The sequence below is a fragment of the Oryzias melastigma genome, linkage group LG5, assembly GCF_002922805.2.
Source record: "Oryzias melastigma strain HK-1 linkage group LG5, ASM292280v2, whole genome shotgun sequence".
Taxonomy (NCBI): Eukaryota; Metazoa; Chordata; class Actinopteri; order Beloniformes; family Adrianichthyidae; genus Oryzias; species Oryzias melastigma.
In genome coordinates this window covers 17,859,170-17,876,004 of record NC_050516.1, presented here as the reverse complement: position 1 = coordinate 17,876,004, position 16,835 = coordinate 17,859,170, and the positions used below count along the sequence as shown (strand labels likewise).

The window sequence follows — 16,835 nt, the reverse complement described above, 5'->3', positions numbered from 1 at the left end:
AAAAAGATGCAAGTCGGAGTCGGCTTCAAACAAAGAGAAAAATTCATGAAAAACATTCTAAATCCTCCTCTTAAATCCGTTAAACATTTAGTGCAAACATCCGACCCTCAGCTTACACACAGATGAGCAAAAATGATTAGAAAAGCTTATTTATATGTCTGTATATACACACGGGGATGCACATATATGCATCTTTGTCTCCCCTGTGAGAGCAATCTCCTCTGCTACATAAACCATGAGCTGTCAGCTCTTCTTCTGTGCAGCGCTTCTTCTGAAGCCCAGAATCCTCCTCCTAACGTGCAAACTCCAGCACTCAGCTCTGCCTTTGAGCCTAACATGAACTAAGCATTCTAGACTCGCAGGACAAAGCCCACTCCGGTCTTTATTAGCACTTTAGTCAGGTGGAAAGGACACAGGCTCGAGTGAGAATGGATGCACTTCATGGCGGAATCCGAGCAACAAAAACATCGCTCTAAATGATTCAAAAGCTTAAAATAGCAGCCATTTTTCTGGACATCAAATGAAAGCTTTACAGATAGATTTCTAATTTTGGAAACGCTGACAGAAAGTGTGCATTTCTTTAGTAAAGTTTCATTCCCAAAAATAGATTTTTGTTCATTTGATGGACCAGTTCTCTGTTCCGTCTTTGATCATCCTCTATGAAAGCTTTCACGACAAAAAAGGATTCACTTTTTCAAATAAGAAAGAGAATATGAGGTAAAAGCCCCCCCCCCTTTGTGTTTTATAAAATTGATTGACAGAATGAAGAAAAACGTGTACTTGCATGCAGCACAGATTGCTCTGGCACCGCTGCAGCTACAGCCTCTTCCCCTGAGATGGCTTGTTATGCAGAAAGGTTGATTGTGCTTTGTTGATTTCACAGTTCCAGACTTCCAGGAGCAGGACATTTTCCTGTGGAGGAAGGACACCGGCTTCGGATTCAGGATCCTTGGAGGCAACGAGCCGGGAGAGCCTGTGAGTCTGTGATTCTTCCTGCAAGTTAAAGCCTATAAAGGACAATTATTAGTCTTTGGACACAAGTTCCCTTCTGAAATACCATAGGATAATCTCACAGCAGGAGTTTAAAAACATGCAAACATCTCCTGCTTGGTTTTTAGATCTACATCGGCCACATAGTAAAGTACGGCGCTGCAGATGAAGATGGACGCCTGCGATCCGGCGATGAACTGATATGCGTGGATGGGACGGCAGTGGTGGGAAAGTCGCACCAACTGGTGGTGCAGCTGATGCAGCAAGCTGCCAAGCAGGGCCACGTCAACCTCACTGTGAGACGCAAAACCAGCTACGCCGGTAAGAGTCCACCTGACTGAAGGAGTCGGAGCCCAAACTCAGTAGCTGTTGTGGTTGTTGGGGTTGAAGTGGGCGGGGATTGATGTCAGATTGCAGCCCAGTCTTTGCACCATTCAAACACAGTGAGTCCCACAATCCTTCCACTGAAAGCGGCTTGGGAGGTGCTGTCAATCACACGTTTGAGGTGGGGTCACCACATGCTTTTACTGAGGCATCTGATTGGTCAGCTTATAACTTGAATAACTTGCAATAATGAAAATTATCAGGAAGGAAAAAAATTAGGACTAGAAAGAAAGTTTAAATAAGAAGGTATCAGAGCAAATAAAATAAAATGACTGAGAAATAACTGTCTATTTCTCAATAGAAGGTTATGGGATTTTGACTTCTTGGAACCAGCAGGTGCTTCCTATTTGGAACTATAGACTGTATTAAGATGGACTGCTTTTTGTGAGGGATTAACATTGTAATACAGTTAAAAGCTCAAAATAGTTGACTTTGCATTAAATAGGTTATTTAAAAACCATGCCAGCCCTGCTGTCTGTGTATACGGATATGAAAGCAGCATCCAGGAGCAAGCACTCACACCTCATCAGTGCCATCAGGACACACATATCAGTGCAACGCCACTTTGCTCTGCCCTTCTCTGAGCAGACAGTCAAGAAAAGCCTATAAACATGACAGAGAGGCTGGTCAGCCTTCAGCAGCCAGACTTAGTGCGTCGCTGTGTTCCCTGTCTGCCCCAGAGTGCAGCGAGTACGAGGCGCCTTCACCGAGGAGCTGTGCGGGAAATGAAATATGGAAGGAAATGTCAAAATCCTGCAGGCAGGCCACGTTCTCCTCTGCTCTTCAAAACAGATGAGAGAACAGATTGACTTCTTTGCTGTGTGAAGGGTTTATTTTTGACCAAGACAAACAATCTTCAAACGCGGAGAAAAATCTGTTTATTGTAATGTTTTTCAGGTAGTAGGTTATGTGCTGACAGTTCTAATTTTAGATTGCTTCCTCTTTAAACATCCTTGTTTCTCACTTTAATCTCTTCTGCAGTCAAAGCAGAAGGAGACGTGCCCCCATCGCCGGCGTCCTCCCACCACAGCAGCAACCAGGCGCCCAGCCTGACGGAGGACATGGGGAAGCGCACCTTGCAGGGCAGCCAGAACTCCCTCAACACCGTCAGCTCCGGCAGCGGCTCCACCTCCGGGATCGGCAGCGGCGGAGGAGGAACGGGGATGCCGGTCGGCGGGAACGCCGTGGTCGCCGCTGCGTCTGCCAACAGCACCTCCTCGCAGCCTCCAAACAGCACCTCCATCGCCCCCTCCTCCGCTCTGCAACCGTACGACGTTGAGATCCGCCGCGGCGAGAACGAAGGATTCGGCTTCGTCATCGTTTCCTCAGTGTCACGGCCGGAAGCGGGCACCACTTTTGGTAAGAAACACTTCACCTCTTCACCTCCTGAAACGGTTTAAGAATTTCCCCATTCCTCATCCTAAAACACACCTTTCCTCATCTTTGGGGGCGCTCTTTGTGTCTGCTGATCCGTTGTATCATCTTTTAAAACCACAGCGCACCAAACAGCAACACAGCCAGCACATCTTCTGGCTATTTACTCTTCTGGCAGCCTTCAAGAGAGGGCTGCTTCTTTTGCTTCATTTTCTCTGCGGCCTGTCAAGCCCAGACACCCCCAGTTCTCCCTGCAGCTGCTGCTCCAGCCACACAAGGCTTTTATAATTGATCACAAGTGAAGTGGGTCTTACGTAAGCCACTTGTATTATTCAGCTCAACTTGAATAGCTTCGGCGGAGCAAGTTGGCTCTAAAAGCCTAATGACAACTTAATGAGAGTGTAATGCTACAAACAGGATGAGTTGTAGAATTGATCAGTTTTAATGAGGTTTATTTCAAAACTGAGTCACTTCAAATCTTTTTTTAGTTTGGCTTGATGCTCTTTGGTTTTGCATAGATTTAAAAGCTGGAGCAATGTTGTGGTTCCTTCTTCTTCTCCTTTTTTCTGGGTGCTGCACTCTTTGCTTTCGCTTTAGGTGCTACGCCTCTAAGCTCTCACCTGTGGATGAATGGAACCAGTTGGACAAAACTCCGCTTCATAGTTTGGCATCATCAAAATAAAGAAGTCTCACTCTGATCATTTTTTGATATGTTGTAAATTCGTTATTAGTGGTCTTTTAATTATGATTATGCTGTTTTCAGGCAGAATGACAGATGTTCATTAGGAATCTGAGTTGTGGCTGAAACTGCACTCTCTCCCGCTAGCTTACAGCCCCTCACACTCCAAACCAAACATTACCGGTGCAACAATAATGGTCAGCAATGTTGGAGGTATCCATCCATACAGTTTTAAACCAGATGGCAGCTCAGACAAGGAAAACAAAGATGTACATGGATCTATTTGTCTCCACCTGAATGGATCAGAATGGTCAGGAGCAGTGAGCTTGTGGCACGGTAACTTTACATCATTTTTTCATCTGCTCCTAATTCACAACGATTTGAATAAAGAAATACTCAGAAATGTAATTTTATCAATAAAAAAATGCCACAAGAACATGTTAAAAACCCCATTTTCATCGAAGTAGGTCTTTGAACTTCCTTCATTCCATCTTTTGCAGCCTAACGTATTTAGATTAATCCAAAGCGACACAAAGGGGTGGAGGTTAGACAAGTTAGATGTAGCGTAAAAGGCAGGGGGGTGGTGCACGGGTTAAATGAGTAATGATGAAGAGTAAGACGAGCGTGGAGAGATTGATTGCACGCCTCGGTCTGCAGACAGAGGAGGGGAAACAGCTGTGGGGAGTTGGTGAGGTGTCGGCTCTGATCCATGGTCGTGGCGTCCTAACCCTCTGCAGGTGCAGGTATCTGGGACGCAGAATTTCTTAGCCCTTTAGCCTTTTTTGCTGCCCAGGTGGAAATGCAGTATATGTTTGTTAAGCTTTTTTAGACTGGAAGAAGAGAGACATTGGGTAAAAGGTTTTGGAAGCACTGGAGTTATGATTTTAGGAGCTTTTAATGTTCTGACTCCTTCACAACAGTCTGCTGCATCCTAGTCCTCTTCTCTCTCAGCGACCTTGGCTTGGCTCTCTGATGGCTGCTGGTGAATTAACGCTCTTTCTGCTCCTTTTCTCCTTTTTTTTTCTTCCATCTCCTTTCCTGCTTCTCCAAACACAAACGCAAACACACTGATTCGTCCCGACATGTTAACGGTTGCCAAAAAGCTGGAAATGCATGTGTGGCCATGCCTCACAAAATAGGGCGAATCATTGAGGGGAGCCCAGCAGACCGCTGCGGGAAGCTGAAGGTCGGCGACCGCATCCTGGCCGTGAACGGATGCTCCATCACCAACAAGTCCCACTCGGACATCGTCAACCTCATCAAGGAGGCCGGAAACACCGTCACGCTACGCATCATCCCAGGAGACGGTGAGCAATGGCAACAAGCTCTTTGTGTGCTTTTATGCATTAAAGCTGTGACACAGGCTGTGCTGCCTTCATGAAACCTGAACAAAGCATTGCTGTGCACAAGCTGTGCTGGAAAATACAATCATAGCTCCATCTGTGAAAGTCTTTATTAAACCAAAAAACCTTGATTTAACTTCGCTTTATGTCTCTGTGGAAAATTACAGAAAGTCTTTAAGGAGCTACTCATCAGCTTTCTGCGGCACAGAGAGCAGAACAGCCCGACTGTGTTGACAGAACCGCTTCATTGGGGATGTTTGAGAATTTTCCCAGCCGTTTCATGCCGTTGGCATACCTGTGCTTTTTAAACATTCAAGATCCGTTAGTGTGGAGCCGAGCGATGCACACCGGCCTTTTGTGTGTGTGTTTGCGGCGGTTTGCTTTTTAGAGGAAAAACCTAAAGCGCCGCTTGTTGTGCTGATGGACTGAGAGCTGCGGTTTCTTTGTGCTGACAGAACACGGTTCCGTTTAATTAAATGTGCGGGTGTCTGTGAGGCGATGCGCCCCGTCAAACCGGCAACACTTGTAGAGACCGCAGCAATATTGTTGATTTCCCCCTCGGTTCTTATGAGCGGAGAGGTTTTGTGTTTCGCCCTCTTTCCCCCCATCACAGCGGTTGATGAGAGGAGTGAGCCGGCATCCTTCTGAGGAGAATAACAGGAAAAGGCTTTAGGAGGAAGTTCTGCTCTATGTTGCTGTCAAAGAAAGACATTCTGACACAGAACGAGCAGGAGCGCAGAGAGGGAATTGCGGTTTGTTTTTTCCTAATTCTCAACAGCTTTTGTTTGTCTAAGAAAAGTGGAAAACAGTCAGCGGACGGTTAGACTGGCTTTGAGTCGGCGATGGGATTCAAAGGCGCCGTGGGAGCGTCTTAGAAAGTGACGTTTACCTGTGCAGGAGTTCAGGCGCAGATTTTCTTCCTGACTGCTGCTGCGTTTGTCTGCAGCTAATGCTTTGTGGATGCACAAGCAGCTCTCTTCATTTTTGTTCTCCCATTGTAAGCGAACAGAGAAAAACAGGATTTTTCTTTTATCGCTCATATTGTAAAACTGAAGTTGGATTCTTCTATATAATCAGCTGTTTCTTTTCTTTGCCTTTCACTCGGTCAGTTTAGGTCCGAACAGGGGGTGCTTTTAGGGTCACAAACAGTTTACAGGTGCTCTTAGGAATGAAGGATAACATACGGATTGAATCGTAAGAACCTGGAGGTGATGAGAATTAAAACAGGGGTTATCCAAAACTCTCTGGTTTTTAGGGTTGAGCTTATGTTGCTCTGAGGAGGAGAGAAAGACGGACAGGTGAGAGGGAGAGCTGGAGTGGCAGAGTTGCTCTTAAGCTGCCACATTGAATGAAAGTTTTTATTTCCAGACTGCATGATGATGGCTGATAAAAGATTAGGCCGCTGAGCTAAAGGTGGGTTTATTCATGCTGCAGGAGGAGTTCTTTAACAGGAGTCTGTTGTCGGCTCACGTCTTTGTTCAATAGCAGCAGATGATGATTTTATCAGAGCGACGATTAAAAAAAGAAAGTGTTGCAATCAGGAGCTGGGATGTCAGTGGAATATTAGACATAATTCAAGAGGAGATAAAATGAAAATTATAATCCCCAACAGATCAGAGTTTTAGTGTATTGTCTTGATTCCTGGTGATGCGGGAAGTGCAGAAGCTGAACAAGAAGTTGATCAGGAACCATGTTGGAGAGCAAATGTTTTAATGTCTCTGGCTATGTCCGAATTCCTTCCCTACTCACTATATAATGCATTATATAGTGTGTTTGTAGAGCTGTCTACAATTCCAAAATTGAAATTTCCAAGAAGTCTTTGCGAAAAACCAGTGTGCATCTATGCTCACTGCATTGACACATATAGACCATGATGCATTGCGTTTGAACAATTTTTGAGAATTTTTTTTCAACAAACTATCCACGTTTTCATAATCAGAACACAGTGGAGTCTCAAATTGATGTCTTAAACTGTTCGTATTGATTCAATTTTAACTTTGGGAAATAGGTGATGTCATATCAGCCCTTTAGAAAAAAAAATAGTGACTATGGTGTCTGAATTGATTTTAAAATCCAGGGCACTAGATAGTCCTGCACTATATTGTTTTTTAGTGTTTAGGGATTAGGGTGGGAATTCAGACATAGCCTCTATCATAAAAAAAAAAAAAACATTATTTTGCCCGAAAATTCAAAGCAAATTTGAAGATTTTTCATGTCATCTGATGATCAAAGTTTATTAATTTTATTTCCTGTTCTTACTTTCTGCAGAGTCATCAAATGCATCCCTGTTGACGAACGCAGATAAGATCGCCACTATAACCACGACTCACACTCCTCAGCAGCAGGCTGCTCCCGAAGCCAGGTGAGGAGCATGCTGGGAAATTTTTTATTTTTTTTAAATAAACTTTATAATCGTGGTTTTGTAACATTTGTGTTCTTGTTTCAGGACCAACACCAAACCCAAACAGGAATCCTTTGACTACAAACCCCCCCAAGCGCCCCTGCCCCAGCCCCCTGCACAGCCCTCGCCTGCCCAGGTATTGAACGTCTCTCCACTGCCCATCCATCCGTTTCATGTCTCTATCAAACAGCTAAGCACTCAACACTCTTTTAAAGCACATTGTCTTCTTAAAGATCCAGCCAAGCTGTTAAAGCGCCCGAGCTCCCATTTATCCTCTGCTTCCCAAAGACAAACACAACGCACATTTCTATTTCTTCGCCTCTTTTCAAGTACCTGTCAGTGCTATCCGAGTGGCTGCGCATTAAGGAAAGCCTGTTTGCTTTCAGCGTGGCACCCCAGTCCACCGCGCACAGCGCCGAATCCATCTGCAGCCGTGGAGATGGCGCTCTCTGATAGCATTGATCCCTCGGCACAGGAGATTAGTGGGCTGCAGAGACTGTGCCTGTCCTTGCGGTGCCGTCTGGCTCTCTATCGCTCCAAGCCCAGGGCATCAATAATTCAGCATCCTTACACCTGACCATATGCACGCACACACACACAAAGGGACAGTCTGGCACAGCTATTAAATGGGTGTGACTTTCCTGAAGGTGGCATTTGTCCCATGATCCAGAAATAGGAGACCACTGCAAAAGGGCACACACAAGCTGAATCACAAAAGCAACCTTGATGCTAATGTCTTCCCTCTGTCCCCGTTCTCCCCCACGCGCTCGTGTGGCCTGCCGCCATCAGGATGGAGAGTTCTACTCCGTAGATCTGGAGCGAGACAACAAAGGCTTCGGCTTCAGTCTGCGGGGAGGCAGAGAGTACAACATGGACCTGTACGTGCTGCGGCTCGCCGAGGACGGAGCAGCTGTGCGCAACGGAAAGATGAGGGTACAGACACAAGGCGACTAATTCCTCCCCCATGTAGACACAGCTGCAGCAGCAGCCTCCTGCTCTGCGCTCACACGGCTCCAGCCCTGACTCAGCCCGGGAAGTCGGCTCATTCTCAGTCAGCCTCCTAGCAGTTTAACAAACAAATGAATTTCAATTAGCTTTATATTTATGCTAATTTCTTCTTTTTGCGAGGGTTAAATGAAGGCTGTACAACAGTGATTGCTCTATTCGGTTTTATTTCTATTTTATTTTAAACACTACAGTGAATGTTCACCTGCAGCCTTCTGGGAGTTTACGCCAGCTCTGTTGGTTCATTTTAAACTGGCTCGTGCGGTGGCCCTTAAGGGCAAATCACACCAACAAATCCCTCAATACTAAAACAGATAAAAGATCACAACTAGGCCTCCACAATAAATCACAAATTTACAGTTATCGCAAAATCAGCATATACAATATGCGTACAGCAAAAGATGGCGTAAACTGCAATAAATGGTTAGCTTAAATGTTTACACACATGCTAAGACAAAATAGGGGCAACTTGACGTATTTAACTATTCAAATAAAGCCCAAAACGCTTATGAATAATCAGACCCTACAGGTCGTTGACCAATCAGTGGAGCCCTTTTATGTTTAGGTACCCGCCTCCTTTGTAGACAATTTTTATTTCAATAAAACTGTCGGAGTGAAATGGAAATTACATATTTAGTGGTTTTTTGTTTTGATTTTTGTTCATGCAGCGTAAGTTATACCGTTATCGCAATATTGATCACTGATATTGCACGTCGCAAGTTTTCCTCACAATGTACGGCCAAAATTACGATTATTGAAATAGCAAAATAGGTGATAGAAAAAAACATTTTTTTTTTACAGAAATTCACAATAAAATTCCAGAAACTAAATAAGAAATAATTTAGGAAACTAGAAAATGTTCTAAGGGACATCACTGATTGGACAATGACGTTTGTTTGGTTTCAATGCATTTTCAATGTTCATATATAATAAAAGTTAATAATTAGTACGGAATATATCCAGTATCACTTCAGGCCAAAAAACTCTGTTAAAATAATGAACAAATGTAATCATACCTCTGAAATGTTTCATTTTGGTTTTGATTTCTAAAATGCAATGTTTTTTCGTTTAGTTTTTTTTCCAGTGAGTTATTTGTTGATGTGACTTTTCCCTTCAATGCCACCATAGTTTGGGTATTTCTACCTGATACAAGTAAAAATTATACCTTTAATTAGCTAAAATCTTTCATTTTTTTAAGAAAATTAGTTTTAATTTGGCATACATTCCTCCAGATTTCTGAGATTTTGATTTAGTCTTTAATCCCACATCTTGTCAAATAAAAATCAGATCAATTTGAGACTCTTATTACCCTTTGGTAATTCACTTTTTTCTAGTTCCAACAACACAGCCAAGCATTACCTCTTTGCACGTCTCACTGCTGCTTCTAACAATATTTGTGATCTGGTTACACAATGAAAATTTCTCCCTTTCAGGTGCAGCCTGAAACAGCTGCCTGTTGTGATTAGCTCATGACCGCCTCGGAGACTCGCGCCGTCAAAACACCGTCGCTCGTTAAAACCGCACACGCATAATGCATCCTCAATTATTGCAAGCCACGCTCGGGTGCGTTAAAACACAGTCACCTGCTGACTCAGGCAGGTAATTATTCACTGTGTGAGAGCAAAGTGAAAACACGGATGCTGCGAGTCCTCAAGCAGAACCCCTGCTGGAAAATGTACATTTTAATTAAGCTGCAGTTTACAGAGAACTTGTTAGGCGACGTTGGCGTGGAATCCGTCGTGAGAAAATAGAATTAGCAGTTTGATTTGACTGAAAATGCAGGAAGCAGGTTGTGTTGATGCTGGCTGTTGCTTGATGTGACGCATGCAGGGAGCTTGTTATCAGCACAGTGATGATGGAGGGATTTGTTTCTTCAGTGCCTAAGCGAAGGAAAACATGGGAGTGGGGGTCTCATGCATTCCCCCCTTCTCCATATGCATGCATGAGTGTGGCAGTTTGTGCACCTTGTTAGGGGAGTTATTAATAGCAGCAGCTCTGTGAGGCAGAGAGGTGTCAGTGAGAGATTCAAAGAAGTATTCCCTCGGTGCCGGCAGCACTGACGGATAACCTGAGGAGTTGGTTCAAAGAAATTCCCTCTAATTCCTGTTCTCACTGAAGCAAAGTTGTTGCTTTTTTGACTCTAACTGTTGAATGGATTTATGTGGAAGTTGTTCTTTAAATTTGATTTGTGACTTTTTTTTTGTCGATCTGTCCACCCTTCCCTTCTCCTCTCCTGCCATCACGTCCCTTTAAAACCTCTGTGCTCCTTGTTTGTGTTGCTCCACTGTCTCCTCTCCTTCCTCACTCTGATTTACATCTTCCTCCTTCCATCTTCACCTGTCAATCCACCTACCATCTTTTTCCCCCCTCTTGTCTTTTCCACCCTTCTCCCGTCCCCCCTCCCGCCAGGTTGGCGACGAAATCCTGGAGATCAACGGCGAGAGCACCAAAGGTATGAAGCACGCTCGGGCCATCGAGCTCATCAAGAATGGAGGCCGCCGAGTCCATCTGGTGCTCAAGAGGGGTGACGGCTCTGTGCCTGAATATGGTGGGTCAATCTACGAAAACATTCCCTTCTCACCCATCTTCACACCCTGAGCCAGGGGGCGCCCAGCAGATGGTGGTGGGTTGAAGGGGCAAGAACTAAAAATCACGAATCCTGGATCCATTCCCACTCTCCGGATTTGAGAAAAAGAAAAAGTGAAAGTGGGGATTTCTGGGGCTTTGGGTCTCTTTGTGGTGGCGGTCACTCCTAGACTTTTGGATTTGAGTGGGGGCGCAGAGGTGGAAGTTGCTCCTGTGGGTGCTGTTGCCCCTTGTGCTGTCACCTGCTTTCAGTTTCCATGTCATCCCGCCGTCACTTTTCACCTCCTGGCCTCTGGGCGAAAGCGATCTGCTGGGACTTGACACAATGATGGTGGGCTTCTTCTTTACAGGATTTGAAAACCAGAGCAAGAGAAAGATCCGTTTCTTGTCAATGGCTCCATTCCCTCATTAAACACCACATTAGCTTTGACGAGATGAGGAAACTTGACCCATTACATGGCATGATTGCGTATAGGACCTATCTCAGTCGAAAATGCAACAAAAACATATTTATGATATTTATTGAAGGTGAATGTAAGCTACTGAAGTCTTAAGGGTTTAAGTGAGAAAAGCTTTAAGCCTCACTGTCCTCTGCTCCACATTACCGACTCATTCTTTTTTTTTTGCGCCCATTTCTAATGTCATTGAAAAGCTGTGAAGACAGGAACTCCTCACATCCCCATTCGAAAAAAAAAAAACAAGAAAAACTGACGTTCCAGTTGTATTTTGTACAGTGATGAAATGAATAGAGGCATTTTTACAAGTATTTTTGTTCAGTGTACAGAGCCATGAAGCAAAGCCACATATTATTGGTTCAAAGTTTATTGCTGCATGAACTTGTCAAGAGTGTAAATTTCAAGTTTTTGCCCCTTCTATGGTCTATCTTCCATAATATTTATGGAACTTTTTTTATTGTATTGACGAGTATTGGTCGACGGTCCTGTTTTTTTTTTTTTTCTGTTGCTTTTTTAACGTTTATTTTTTTGGAGTGGAGAAACATTTTACCTGTCTTGAGAATAAGTCAAGTTTGTTTGCGCCAAGAATGTGCTGTGTGAACCTGCGTTGAAATGCCATCATGTCAACTTGTATATTTTGGATCGTTGTTTGTACTTTTTTTAGTTGGTGCAAGCTTTTAACAGTCTTTCTGTTCATTTCTGTCAGCAATGTAAAACTGAACTGCTTACTTGTGGGTGTGCAAGTCTCGCTGTCACTTTTTTTTCTTGTTTTATTTTTGGTGAGGGATTTGGTTTTCTTTCTTTTTTTATTTGCTGCTTCTATGTCCAAATGTCCAGGTGGATGGATGAATGCGTGGGTGGATGTGTATGGGTGCACAAAGGGGAAGTCACACTTAATCTGAGCATTTTCTCTGTAACTGATGGGTTTTCACTGAAGGGTTCGATCAACTCCCTGATCTGTCTCTTTATTCTGAATGATTCAAATTTCAAATAAACACTTGTTTTTCACTTAAGAATCAGCACAGACAATATTTCTCCCTTTCTTTCCTTCAAACTGGTTCCAAATCAATATAAATCACTATGCCTTTTCTCTTTTTTTTCCTTGTTTTTGTGCATCCTCCCGTCTCTGTATTGGGCTCTTGTCTTCCTTCAGGGATTTCCGCTCCCCATCTCACTGCATGTGTGAGAAATGACAAGATGGGAGAGACCTCTGTTCTCCAAAATCAGACCACGGTTTGTAACTGTCCTCTGTTGTCTGGCGTTCTCTGTCCTGCTCCATCTCGATGTTTGTGGTGTGGCTTCTCCTCAGTCATGCTGTAATCCATGCAAATCCATTAACACCGGCGCTTGGTCAGGCTCGCCGCCATCATGGCTTTGGTCCTGAATAATCCATGCAACTTGTTTTAAATGTGCGATGTCTCTCCTTGACATATTCAAAAGTGTCCTTGTACCATCAGAAACCTGGCTAATGTGGATGCCAGCTATATATTATTTAACGTTGTCCCTGTTAAAAGATTGTTAACATCCGATAGGTGGTCATTTAGTCCAGCTAATGTGACTGTTTATACAGTTTTACAGCCAAAAGCCACACTATGACAGCCTGTTTATAGTGTACTGTCTAAATTACCCCCCCTTTTTTTTAAGTTCTCTGTTACTCCTCCGTACATCTTGTGAGGTAGTAACAGAGGTAAAGGGTTTTGTGAATGGGTGAAATATGCTGTCATCATTAAGGCCATTAACCTCCGAGGGAGGGGACACATCATTGGCGGGGGGAACCATCCATGTGCTTTTTCAATCCCTAAAATCAAACAGGCCCATACTTTCTTGCTTGATGTAGAGACTGCTGTGTAGAAACACATCATGTTGAGACTGAAATGTAAAAGTTGGTGCAAAAGTGAAAAAATGTTATTTCAGTTTAAGGCTTATCTAGAAAGCAAAAAATTATAAAGCTACGTTCACACCGGGCTCCTAAGTGCACGCTTAAGGGACACCGTTCAATGAAAAAGTGTGTTGAAACGCACATATATGTTGCATTTTATGTCTAAAACTCTAGCAGTCACATGTCGGTATGCTAGTATTTAAGCCAGTTTTATGTACAAAACACAGCCATTGAACACACGTCGAAAGTTAAACTCGTTGAACTTTGATCGTATTTGGAAGTGACATATAGTGTTCTTCTCAAAACACTGTAGTGCCAACCCTTTGAAAATTGATAATGGAGAAGAAATTAATAATTGCGTTTTGTGCATGCCTGGATTTATATGACACCAAGTCTCTTATTTATCCTAATAGAGTCGTGCAAGAAAATGCCTAGAGCCAGATTCATCAGATTCCTCCACCAACTATGAGTACATGCACTAGTATTAGGTAGCGACAGTCCAGTGTGAACACCATATGCTAAAAGGACATTCAAGAGCCCATGTTCAGCCCATTCTGGAACGCACCACACATATATGTAGCCTAAAAGACAAATTTATTTACAGAGCGATGGTTAGGCTTTGGATTTTCAAAGTGTATTAGTCGTCATGATGGCATCACAGCACTACTAAGGCAGGTAACTGGCATCTTAAATTTGCGCCTCATTGGAAGTGACCTCATGCAGCCTCCAGTCCCAGCAGTCCTGTTCTACCCTGGAGAGGTAAGCCCCGGTAGACTAAGGTAAAGGTTTGTCCCTTCAGTGCTTCATAACTGCTGCTGCTTTTTATTCTGTAAGCTACACTTGTTACCACTGGCTGCTGCTCTGCCATCTAACATTTGACTAACATTAGAATGGCTTCCATTGGAAGTAACCTCAGCTTCATTTTTATGTCAGCATGTTTCATACAAAAGGTGATGCAAGCTTTTAGAGTCTAGAAGCATGTTTGATCCCTCTATCCTCCTTTGTATGTCACACTATGTTGCAGACGGCAACGTCGTCGACGGCGTCTCAGCCAACACAGCCACAGGGTTACAAAACGCTGCGGAAGTGAGCACGCTGCCCCCAAATGATGCATCATCAGAGTTGAGCTTTCCACCAGAACCCCAGCAACCATCTCGGAGTAAGGAGCCAACCAACCGGTCTGAAGGGACTGGCAAGCACCATCGTTCCAAACACCGTCACCATTCCCCCACGAAAACCAGCAAGGGAAAACACAAGAGGACCAAGTCCCCAGGAAAGAGCGGGCCCAAGCTAAATAAGAAGAAGGATTCTAAGGAAAATGACCAGCACCATTCAAGCGGACACCATCGAAGGCGTCACCGTTCACCCAACAAAGGGCACAGGTCGCGCAGTGCAGACAACAACCTGGATACCCGGCACAGGGGCCAAAGGCGAGGCCGCTCTCCAGAGAGGCGCCATGGTCAACATTCCTCCTCTAACCATCGCAACCGCTCTCCTCGCCGCTCTCCTAACCGTTCCCCTCGTCGCTCTCCTTACCGTTCTCCTCACCGTTCACCCAGGCGCTCGCCTCATCGCCACAGATCCCCTTACCGGCCTAGGTACCACTCCCCCAACAGACGTCGGTACCACTCCTCTGATCCCTACCGGAATCCCTCGCCATACAGGCAAACCCGTGGCAACGAGAAGCCTAATGTAGACGAGGCGGTATTGAGGGAGCCGATCCATACTCCTGAACCCAGCTTCGGTTTTGATGACACCATCCTACGTGAGACACCAGCCTTGGACCGCTTGAACAGGGACAGCACTCTACAGCCTTTAGGAAGAGAGGATCGCTTGTTCGGGGAGAGCAGCCTACTGGCAAAAGCCTCAACCATGGATAGAGCCTACAGGCTGAGAGACATACCATCCCGTGGCCAACCGAATGATTACAGAGACCCCGTCCTGCCCAGAGTTCGCACTCCTGACTTTGATTCCGCATACCAGAAATACAGCACACTGTTGAGGGGTCGTTCACCTGCACTTACGGAAAGGGACGGGCGCTATGGCAGTAGAGATAGCACGCCTCAACCTCGCTACAGAGCCCGCAGTCTGGGCCGAGACATCTCCCCAGTCAGGACCTTCAGAAGGGATGACTCAGAGGACGAAGAGGACGATGACAATTTTGTAGCAGAACAAGTTAGAGAGTACTACAGCACCCTGAAGACCAACACCACTCGCTCGTCAAAGCCCTCGCTCCCTGAACCTAAGAAAACCTACAAGGAGAATCCCAAAGACCTGAGCATCTGATTGGACAGCTGTCAGCTAACCTCAGCAAGCACCCACACAACACCATAACTACTCACAACCTGCAGGAATGCAACTACACGTGTACACATACTCACACATACATAAGCGATGTAACTATGTTGTTACAAACAAGATGGTGATTCCAAAATGACTTTTGAAGCCTTTTTTTAATAGTTTGATTTTTTTTTCTTTTTGTTTAAACATTCTACATTTACAGACTTTTCCAAAAAAAAAAAAAAAAAATGAAAATAAAACCAGAAAAAACAATGATGTGCCTAACAGTTCCATGAAATCTTTTGAATTTGACTTGATATGTAGAGGGGGGATTTTGAGCCCCACTCTCAGACCGAGAAATGTATGTACTTTTCCACGATGATCCCATGGAGGTACCGCGCACCAGGATCACCCCCACCGGTGTGCATGTCTTTACCGGTTTCAGTGTCTCTCTTTTCTCTCACTTCTCCCAGTGCCACTGTTTTTTAGACATTTGACCAGACTATAGCACAAGCCTGCATTCGTTTGTATATTTTTGACAGTTTGCAGTATGTGTATATTGAGAGGTGATCATTTTAAAGAATAAGGGGAACATTAAAAGTTAAACTATGATGATGATGTTAAAATAAAATATATTCAACAAACAAACATTTGTGATGTTCTGTTTTCAATTTTTTTGCGTCATAAATAAACAACATTTAAAGTCGCACTTACTCATATTTTGTTCTATTGTAAAATTGTTCAGTGTTTCTTGTTATTATTATGATTATGCATTTTTTTTTAAAACTTGTTTTATAAGACATGGTTTCTGCAAAGTATCAGAAGTTAATTCACCTCTGAGTTAGGAATAGGACCATTGGGGTGAAGTAAGCATTACCCCCTTCCCATCATCCATCTGTTTATGTGCTCTCCTGCTAGCTTACTACCTCAAGCTAACATTAGCAGTACAACAAAAATGGTGAGTAATATTCAATTAGCTATACAGTTTTGAGCCAGATGCCATCTCGGATGAGGAAAACAAAGACGTACATGGATCTAGTCGAATACAAGTGGATGCATAAGAAAAGAGCAGAGCAGGGAGCTTGTGGCTAACCATTGTAGCTAGCTTCTACATCACAAGAAAGCCTGTTTTTCTGTCTATTCCTGATTCACAACGATTCAATAAAAGAAAGAAATGCTCAAAAATGCAACTTTAGAATTGATTTTCATATAAAATATGTCATGAGAAAAATGCTGTAAGTACGTTAAAAACGCCCAAAACATGTTTGTTTTTTAAATCTTTAATGATGCATTTCAGTGTGGCACAAGAAAGCAACCATCTTAAGTGTTCATTAAAAATCAAATTCTTTCACTTTATTAAAGTCCATGCAGGACTCATTAAAAAGGATACATTTGTGTTTTATGCTTATCATTGGTCTATCGTGCTCCAACTTCTTCACTCAGTTCCCATTTTTTAGTA

The 16,835-nt window shown here is 43.8% G+C and overlaps 1 protein-coding gene across 11 annotated transcripts in view; it reads left to right on the top strand.

Moving 5' to 3' along the window:
• Window positions 1–16,024, top strand: part of magi1b (membrane associated guanylate kinase, WW and PDZ domain containing 1b) — a 112,267-nt gene extending 96,243 nt beyond the window's left edge. For 7 of the 11 annotated variants that reach the window (XM_024269240.2, XM_024269235.2, XM_024269234.2 and 4 more), the window contains 9 exons: window positions 884–975; window positions 1,119–1,311; window positions 2,356–2,733; window positions 4,531–4,734; window positions 7,039–7,132; window positions 7,217–7,307; window positions 7,961–8,104; window positions 10,586–10,724; window positions 14,121–16,024. In XM_024269240.2, coding sequence (XP_024125008.1) covers window positions 884–975; window positions 1,119–1,311; window positions 2,356–2,733; window positions 4,531–4,734; window positions 7,039–7,132; window positions 7,217–7,307; window positions 7,961–8,104; window positions 10,586–10,724; window positions 14,121–15,382 — 2,597 coding nt within the window. In that variant the 3' untranslated portion in view covers window positions 15,383–16,024. Of the gene's footprint in view, window positions 1–883; window positions 976–1,118; window positions 1,312–2,355; window positions 2,734–4,530; window positions 4,735–7,038; window positions 7,133–7,216; window positions 7,308–7,960; window positions 8,105–10,585; window positions 12,247–12,370; window positions 12,451–14,120 lie in introns of those variants that run through there. The other 4 variants (XM_024269243.2, XM_024269241.2, XM_024269238.2 and 1 more) reach the window with 3 other exon arrangements.
• Window positions 16,025–16,835: the final 811 nt, after the last annotated feature.